The following is an 8991-nucleotide window of genomic DNA, read 5'->3' as shown; positions in this document are numbered from 1 at the left end:
CAATCTTGGTGCTTCATTAACACCAAAGGGGGATCCAAAGGAGGCAAGGACTACTAAAAAGCGATGATCCGAGAAGCAGGTTGCAGTAGGGACTGCACCGTCCTTTCGCACCGGGCGACCCGGAGACGGCTTTGTTGCTCATGATTTATGGGCGGGCGTAGTGGGTGGCCCATGCCATGCCATGCCGCTCAACCACTCATCATGCACGTCACTAAATCGAGTGTCCTGTACAACTAAGGGGGTGTCTTGATCCGATTACTAAAATTTAGGAGATGTATCGAAAGAAAGTTGCATAGAATATTTAGATACTAATAAAAAAACAAATTACATAATCCGTTAATACTCCACGAGATAAATTTTTTAAGCCTAATTAATCCGTCATTAGCATATATTTACTGTAGCAAAATATTGTCAAATCATGAACTAATTAGGTTCACACGATTCGTTTCACAAATTAATCATAAACTATGTAATTAGTTTTGTAAGTAGTCTATATTTAATAATCCATATATATGTCAAACGTCCGATAAAACAACGACTAAGGCCCTGTTTGGTTGAGCTGTGGCTGTGGAAAAAAGCTGCTGTGGGCTGTGAGCTATAGAAAAGCTGCTGTGGGCTGTGAGCTGTAGAAAAGCTGAAAGCTGTTTGGTTAAACAAGTATAAAATATACCTTTTATCTTTATCTCTCTTGAAACAACTATGGAAGAGCTTTTTATTCCACCAATTTCGAAAAGCAGAAAGCCAAAAGCCAAAAGCAGAATTAAACCAGCTTTTAAAAATGAACTACGGAAAAGCAGCTGCTTCTGAAAAAGCACCCTCCAAAAACAGCCCCTTTGGTTAGACTTTTGGCTTTTGGAGCCAAAAGCCAAAGCCAAAAACCCAACCAAACATAGCCTAAAATTTAGAAGGACAACCAAACACCCTCTAACTTTACCTCCCCCATGATCATGGCGGCAGCACCCGCAGCATCTGTCCCGCCGGGGCCGGGCCTATTTCTCTCTGGGCTCTCGGTCAAAATTTTCAGCCGCAGGGGAGCATGGAGCAAAACAAATGCTCGAAAAGATTGGTGTCACCCCCTCCAACAGGTCAAAAGATAGCATATATACATCTCTTTCTACCAGTTACATTACATGATGGCTACTTCCACATAAAAAGATAAGAGCTCCTCACAAAAGAGAGAGCTAATAGCATTCACTTTCTCTGAGATCCTGTAGGATTCACCTTCCTCTGGCAGCTCCATTTTCTTTTCCGAAGTGAACACTGACAGCTCCATTTGGCAATCCTAACAAGCAACAGTAACCCTGAGAAACCAGCTGTGCAATAGAGTACGCAATTGGGTGCAATTCTAGTACCAAATTCCAAAAACACTCTTTTAGCCCCGTTCGCTAATCTGAATCTTGGCTGAAACTGGCTAAAAAATAATATTCTGATTGAATTGTTGTGAGAGAAAAACACTGTTCAAGAAACAATAAGAACAAGCCGAACGGGCCAAAAGGAGTTCACAATGCTGTGGAACAATGAGTGTACTAGAGAGGAAAGGCACGGTAGGAGTAGGAGCGCCAAAATTCCAAACACTGTACTGTACCGTAGCTATACCTACAGCACTCAGCAGCAAGTGCTGCCCAGTATGTCCAGAAAGTGCCACTAGAACAGATGGCTTCATTGATGGATCCAGTATACCAACATGTAAGTAAGATCCATTCAAGGAAAATTGCCTTTGGGACAAAAGAAAAGGAAAAAAAAACCTATGCTTGATTTGCTAAAACACTTTTTGCTCAACAGATCTGTACAGCTGCTCCCAGCTGAGGAGGTGAACACTTGCACCGACACTGAACAAACGAATCGAACTGGGAGATTAAAAAAAAATTGAGGCCCTCTGAAGATTACAACTACAAGCTGACCGTACCTGTTCTGCGATGCTGAACCGATCGAGGTTCTTGTGCCGTCGTCAGATCAGAGGAAGGAGATGCCCTGTGATCTCAGTGAGCCACCGCTGTCCGGGATTGCAGAGTGATGCTCTTCTGGCTCGGGATGGCGAGCATGGCGGTGTGGTCCAGGAAGTCCTTGAGCTCCACGACCGACTGCAGTATCCGCCTGAGGTCATCGGTGCGCATGAACCCGGCCGCGCCGAGCCGCCGCACGGCGTAGACGTAGATGGTGAGGCAGCCCTTCCGGAACTTGAACCGTGCCATCTCGCTGCCCGTGAGCCCACGGATGAGCTTCTTGTTCACGTCCCCGAGCGGGATCATGGCGGGCCACAGCTGGTCCACGGCCGCCTTCATGCTCTCGGACTCGAACACGAAGAGCACCACCTTGGACTTCTTGGTGCCCAGGCCCAGCGTCAGCGTGTGCCACGCCTGGTGCGCCAGGATGGTGAAGCTGGTGGGCATGTAGGTGGTGGTGGACGGGAACGGCAGGCTCTGGCACTCGCTCAGGTAAGACGGCGGGATGTCCAGCAGCCGCAGCAGCTCCAGAGGCGACGCCCGCCGCACCGTGAACGACTTCACGATGAACTGGCCCCCGAACCGGATGCCCTTCACGTCGGCGCACGGCTTGAAGTGCGCCGCCTGCTCCTTGCCGGTGCCGCCCGACTGCTTCTCCTTCTCCTTCTCCTTGTGTTTGTGCTTGTGCCTCTTCTTCTCCTCTGCCATGGCGTGCTTTCGGCTGGAGTGAGCTGTGCGGCTGGGGTGGTGCCCGGGGAAAAGGCTGTAATGACGAGTCCCGCAGACTCCCTCCCTCTTCCTTGTGCTGCTGTGACTGCTGGTACCATATCACAAAGGTGTTGTCAGAGTGAAGGGCCAACCGCTTGGGCATCAAGGAAGAGCTTAGCTTTACCATTTTTGTAATGTAATCCGGTTGGTGGGCCAGGCAACGGGAGGAGTTATTGGCATTTGACAACGCCCCCATCTTTGCCATATTCTTATATATATGCATATAAAAAATCTAACACTTGTTTATTTCAGAATCTTTGTACACGCACGCATGCGTGTCTACTTCTGCGCTTATGTATATAGTTTCGGCTGTTCCTTTTCGTGTAGTGTAGCTCTGTGACCCAACTAAGATGATGCTTCTCTGTGCCTGCTCAAAAGGTAGCACATGATTCTAGGCTCTGCTAAGGAAATAATGAGACCCCATTGGCGCGGTGTGCACGCCTGTAAGCCTAATTCCAAAATTTCTTTTCAGATGTTCTTGGACTAGGTTCAAGATGATCAAACAATTTCTCGAAGCAATACAAAGGAAGTACAAAGAGACAAATAAGGTTGATCTAGAGCTGCCAATGAGAGAATCCAAAAATAAAAAGCTATACAAGATAGGTTTTGAAACACACCTGTCCACACAGTTGCAATTGTTCTTGTAAGGAAAAAACCAGTGTTCCTGTCGGCGGATTACGCAAGCAGCAGCAGCAGCAGCAACAACAAGTCTCAGTAGATCAGGTGAGCCATTGCTTTTAGCTTTTGTTGTCCTCTCCACTTCTCAGGTCACAGCAGTTATGAAAGCGAGTGATCTCTCCAATCTGTCGGAGGCTCAATAGGTAAATATCTTGACATGTAAGGCTATCTCCATAGATGGATGTTCCCACACTTGGAAGACTGCTATGCTTAAAAGAGAATTCATTGAGGAATTACTTCAACAGCGACAGCGCAACAACTTATGGCTAGCCCAACACAATTAGATCTTGGTGAATATTGAAACTGTACAGCAAGCTCTCCCAAATCTACAACCAATCCTTTCATTTTGTATTTAATAATGTCTGCTATTGACACATTATGTATCTAAGGCTTCTTTACATAAGAGAATTATCCTACAGTTTTGTTAGTACATGTGGACAGATTCAGATTTATGGACCTGGTAAAAGGTTTACATGTCCAAATAAAAAAAAAAGGCCAGACCCAGTGCCGGAGGCTCCCACATGAGTGGGGTCTGGGGAAGGGAAAAACCGAGGCAAGCCTTCTCCCCGCAAAATCTGCGGAGAGGCTGCTTCGAACCCGTGACCTGGTGACTCAGTGAGACAGTTCTCACCACTGCACCAGGCCTACCCTTCCTTACATGTCCAAATCAATTCCGAAATAATAAAAAAAAGCCATAGAACATGGGTCAAAATTACCAGCAATAAAAGCATCAATTTACTGCCAACTCCGTTTTGAAGCTTGCTGTTTCAGATGTGATCCGTTTTGCTTTATTTCTGTCAGCTTGGATCACAGTGGAGAGTAAAGCACAAGAGTGAGCAGACACAAGTACCTAGCGGCCATCTGGCGGTTGATATTAAGCTAAGTACATCGCTAAGGTACAGCTGGATAATGATTTCTCCAGTGTAACAACCAACCAACCAACCTTAACATATAAATGCCCTAGTCTATAGCTCTAAATTGATCTGCACTGATGTGTACGTTAATGAATCAATGTAACAGAAAGCTCATGATCAGAAAGCAGAATAGATGTCACGATGTCATAATCAGAATTCAGAACTACATGTCTACTAGTAGAATGGAAGAAAGTTGTGAGTGAAGCACGAGAGAGTTGGCTCACCAACTAAAGAGTCAAGCCATTACATAGTTGGCCTTGAACTGAGGTATTGCCGTAGAAAGGATGATGAACATCCCCTGGAAGAGGCTACCATAAAAGGAAAAAATTAATCAGCAGCACAGAATGTACATAGATGCATCAAATGTAAAGTAAAATATCTACCAATACAGTTCATATGTGCCTTGTAAGCTAAGAATACAAAAAAAAGAGGGATCACCAGCAAGTACACTAGTACATCGAACCGGGATGCAATACTTCTGTAAAGGAAGCTCATTATGTTACCTGAACAAAAAGTGTTTCCGCTTCAATTGTTCTGGACTGAAATCCAGTGTTCTAATGATATAAGGACAATCACTTAAATCACCTAGGTGAGCATGTACTATACAACAACAACAAACAACAAAGCCTTTAAGTCCCAAACAAGTTGGGGTAGGCTAGAGTTGAAACCCAGCAGAAACAATCAAGGTTCAGGCACGTGAATAGCTGTCTTCCAAGCACTCCTACCTAAGGCTAAGTCTTTTGGTATATTCCATCCTTTCAAGTCTCCTTTTATTGCCTCTATCCAAGTCAACTTCGGTCTTCCTCTACCTCTCTTCACGTTACTATCCTGGCCTAGGATTCCACTACGCACCGATGCCTCTGGAGGTCTCCGTTGGACATGTCCAAACCATCTCAACCGGTGTTGGACAAACTGAGCATGTACTATACAAAAAACTAAATTAAATGGAAGTGCAAGAAGCGGGTTACTCAATGCAGATCATTGTCACCAATGAGAAGTAGTAAATTTGTTCAAAATCTGGAGCTATTGGATCAGTGCTTCACACGACATATTGCTATGGTTCCTTTGCAGTCCATTTTTGAGCAATCAGCAGTTTTTAAGGAAAATAAAACACTATATAATTGCATTTTATTACTCTGTTTTAGCAAATAATATCAAAGCGCAATTTTGGCTTCAAACTGTCTTTCCTGTAAATGAAAAACATGAATTTAACTGGACAAAATACCAGGCTAAAATCTCGTTACTTTCACAGCAGAAATACTGGTCCACCAAAGGACAGTGGACAAAACAACCAATGACCAGAATTGGTTCTTAAAGGCAAGGGGTAATCGTAGCAAACCGACAGTATTGCATTTTGCAGTTTTGCACCACACAAGCAAGCAGATACAAGTCAACCGATGGGCATGATGAGGAATCAACTACTACAGGCAAGCGAGACACTCCGACTCTACAGCTGTGGTATCGGATTTAGAAAGGGAGCAGAGCAGCTCTGCGATGACTTTAGCAGCTCATACCTCCGAGCTGAAGACCGGACCGAACGCAGGCCTCTTCTCAGAGGAATACCATCGAACGCCTGGATTGCATCCTAAAGCGAAACCTGATCATCCAACAAGACCGAAATTGCTACCCTGCTTGCCTTGGGAGCAGATGTCACGTTGCTCATGGAGGGCCGGAGGGGGAAAGGAGATCGAGGAGAGAGGGGACAAGCTCTCATCCTGACACGAGTCCGCGTCTGGTTGTCTGACTGAGCCCGGCGTGAGATGAGCCGACGCAGCATTGCGTTGCTGGCGGCAGCGCTGTGCAACAGGTCAGACGTCAGATTCAGGAGCGACCGAGCGAGAATGCACAGGGAGACCGGAGGTTTCTTCGGCAATTCCCGCGGGCTCTGCGAGTCTGCGGGGCGCGCTCGAAGAATGGAAGGACAGGAAGACTGGAAGACCCCTCGCGAGTCACAACGACACGGGTGGGGCGCTGGGCACAGGGAACTGGCAGCCGACCAGGCGACCACAACGACCCAAAAGGCTAAAAAACTCTGCAAGTCAGCATGCCGCGCTCGGCGGTGGCCCTTTCGGCCCTGACCAGCCACCGCGCCATCCCAGGCCGGCCCGGGCGGACCGTGCTCGGACAAGCCCATTGGTATATCCGAAAAGAAGAATCCTGCTGGAACGTTTGGGTTAAGCACATTGATCCCACGAATGAATGTATGAGATGAGTGTACAGTATTTTCTCTAGTAACAAAAACAACTTCAGCCGGCTTTAATACTAGCCGAACATGCCCTATATTAAATTTTGGCATGGTACGTTCCTAAATTACACATAAAATTTTTGAAATAAAAAAATGCATAATATGCTATCCAGATTCTTCCATCGTCTTCTTTTCCAATGGCTTTCCTCGAACGCCGGAGCCAAAGTGGGTCCTTATGCCGAATCCAACGATTAGCCCCAAAATATTAGACATGCCGTAAGATCCAACACTTCGAAACCAGTCCAAAATGCATCTATATCGATGAAAGAATATTGGTAGTTGCATCGTCGGATACAACATAGGATGCAGATTTATCATCTCCAAACCTTGATTTCCTCTCCGTGATCATGAACGATGAGATTGATAACCCGGAGTAATTGTCCTCGTTGGGAGTGCCCAGAAGCGCCCCTCTCCTTGCAGATAAAGATCATAAAAAGGTCACTTGCCGATGAAATAGACGCATGCAACGACGATCTCGTCGTGATAATCACCGAAGTCATCGCAGGAAACATGATTCCGACCAAAAATCATATGATTTTTCCGAAAGATTTATTTGAACTAAACCCTAAACAACTAGAAATAAAATCTGCGGGAAAAAGAATGGGTCCCCTCCCATTCTTATCGCCGGTAGATACAACAGAGAGGAATACATTTAGAGTAGTAGCGGACGCAACCTGAATACAAGGAGGGGCTTGCTTCTTCCTCCCATTTCTTCTTCTCTCTTCGTCCTTCCTTTCTTCTTCCTCTCTCTTTTTCTCCCATCTTTGTCCAGATAAATGGAGGAGCTCAAGGAGAGCTCCATTATGCGGGAGCCGGTAGAGGGGGCTCGAGCCCCGCCCGTCCTACCGCTGGATCCTCTCATGATTTAGAGCATTTTTGGTGATGAAATAATGCATGTAGTTTTTTCAAAAAAGAATAATGCATGTAGAAATAGTTGGTGTGATACATGTTTGATCTGGTTGGTTCTCACTAGACTGCAAGAGTTATCTCACAATATCTATGGCTATTGATGGCAAGACTATTCCAAAATTCTAATTCAGTGCCTGTTTGGTTTCAATGCCAGGCAAGGTTGCCTGTCAGTCATCAGATCCAGATCGTCGATTTCGATGGTGGTCAGGATTGATGCCTGGTAAAGAACATGCCTGGCAGGTCACCATCCAAACAGGCTTTGCATGAATCCATATATGCAGTACGAGCTAGTAAGAGTCTTAGAACTACTGGACTAGGAATGCCACTGAGATTAGCACATGAGTGTACGTCTCGTTCATTCGTCCTTCACGATTCGAACAAACTCTGTGACAAACGGACAACTTTAATTTGGCCTTGTTTAGATTGTCTCCGGTTTGTCAAAGTCAAACAACTTCTAAGATCCGAACAAAACCTCGGTATGCTTGACGTCAGCGTCCGGCTCACGCCGAGAAACAAACAATCAAGCAAGCCGAGGGCCTTTTCGGTCGGTATTAAAATCGGCTGATAAATCGGCTGAAGCTGATTTAGTGTGAGAAAAAAATGAGCTGATAAGCCGTCTCAAGCGAAAAGGCCCCAAACCAACGGGGCGGTGGAGAGCCGACGGATCGCAGCCGCACAGCAGTTTGACCTTGGCAACACCGAGGTGTAGAGCGCAAGAAGACCAGACAAGACCAGGCCGAGGCACCGGGCCACCGTGCCGGCAAGTGCCAGACTCCAAGCGGCTGCGGCGGCGCGACGCGACGGCCGACGCGCGAGGGATCGGACGCGCCGTACGCTCCGGCCTCGATCGATCGGACGGAGCAGGAGCCGTTACGGGTTTGGTTCAAAACCTCGTGCCCACTACGGCAACTGCCGGCTTGGGGAGTCCACGCCACTACTCCAGTACTCCACGCGTCGCAAGGCACTTCTGCACCGAAGGCACCAGCGGCGCACCCTAAGATTCCGCCGTCGCTTTCCACGTTTGGTGGGTGCCTTCAGTTCCTGGATCGTGTTTCACTTCGTCTGATCTTGTTTCTACACCCCCAGAAAGATTGTTAATCGCAATGTGGTCCTTCATTTGGGACCAACCACAAACACAAGCGTCACTCTAGCGTTTGGAAAGGCCTCTACTAGCTTCGGCTTACAACACAGCCAAAGGAGTTGAAACTGGTTTCACCAGCTTTCCGTCTTATTTTGGAAAGAGAGGAACAATTTCTTGTTACATTGTACAAATTACTCTTTATTTTTTTTGCAAGCAATGATTAATTTGTATTTTTCACTAGTATGAACATACTACAGGTGTATAATCACCGATAACTAGGTAGAACATGTGATTCACACCGCGTGTGGGACTTTCTTCCATTTGGATCCCAAGCATACTCCCATGCCCATCCCATTGATGAACTTGTTTACAATAACTTCTTTTAAGTAATTAATACTAGAAAATATCATCTAACAATTCTAGAGCACTTAAGGTTAACTTTAATAGACATCA

The 8991-nt window shown here is 46.2% G+C and overlaps 1 protein-coding gene across 3 annotated transcripts; it reads right to left on the bottom strand.

Moving 5' to 3' along the window:
• Positions 1 to 578: 578 nt before the first annotated feature.
• Positions 579 to 5866, bottom strand: LOC136518141 (uncharacterized). Of its 3 annotated transcripts, none has more exons than XR_010774430.1 (5): positions 5818 to 5866; positions 4528 to 4601; positions 3329 to 3514; positions 1907 to 2760; positions 579 to 1282 (listed from the first exon to the last, which is right to left on the bottom strand). XR_010774430.1 is itself a non-coding variant. In XM_066511809.1 (4 exons), exon 4 carries the CDS (start codon positions 2649 to 2651, stop codon positions 1980 to 1982), a length of 672 nt encoding a protein of 223 aa, XP_066367906.1. In that variant the 5' UTR covers positions 2652 to 2757; positions 3329 to 3514; positions 4528 to 4601; positions 5818 to 5866; the 3' UTR covers positions 1298 to 1979. The 3 variants fall into 3 exon arrangements, 1 of the variants encoding a protein (XP_066367906.1); XR_010774429.1 differs by having other exon boundaries at positions 1907 to 2757; XM_066511809.1 differs by lacking the exon at positions 579 to 1282 and having other exon boundaries at positions 1298 to 2757.
• Between the last annotated feature and the right edge of the window lie 3125 nt (positions 5867 to 8991).

Source organism: Miscanthus floridulus, chromosome 17 (genome assembly GCF_019320115.1).
Source record: "Miscanthus floridulus cultivar M001 chromosome 17, ASM1932011v1, whole genome shotgun sequence".
Lineage (NCBI taxonomy): Eukaryota > Viridiplantae > Streptophyta > Magnoliopsida > Poales > Poaceae > Miscanthus > Miscanthus floridulus.
Note: the sequence above shows the minus strand (reverse complement) of the source record. Positions and strands in the feature narration are given on the sequence as shown.

Bases quoted from the DNA above. Each gene is read 5' to 3' on its own strand.
- LOC136518141 (XM_066511809.1), bottom strand. From the start codon at position 2,651: ATGGCAGAGGAGAAGAAGAGGCACAAGCACAAACACAAGGAGAAGGAG.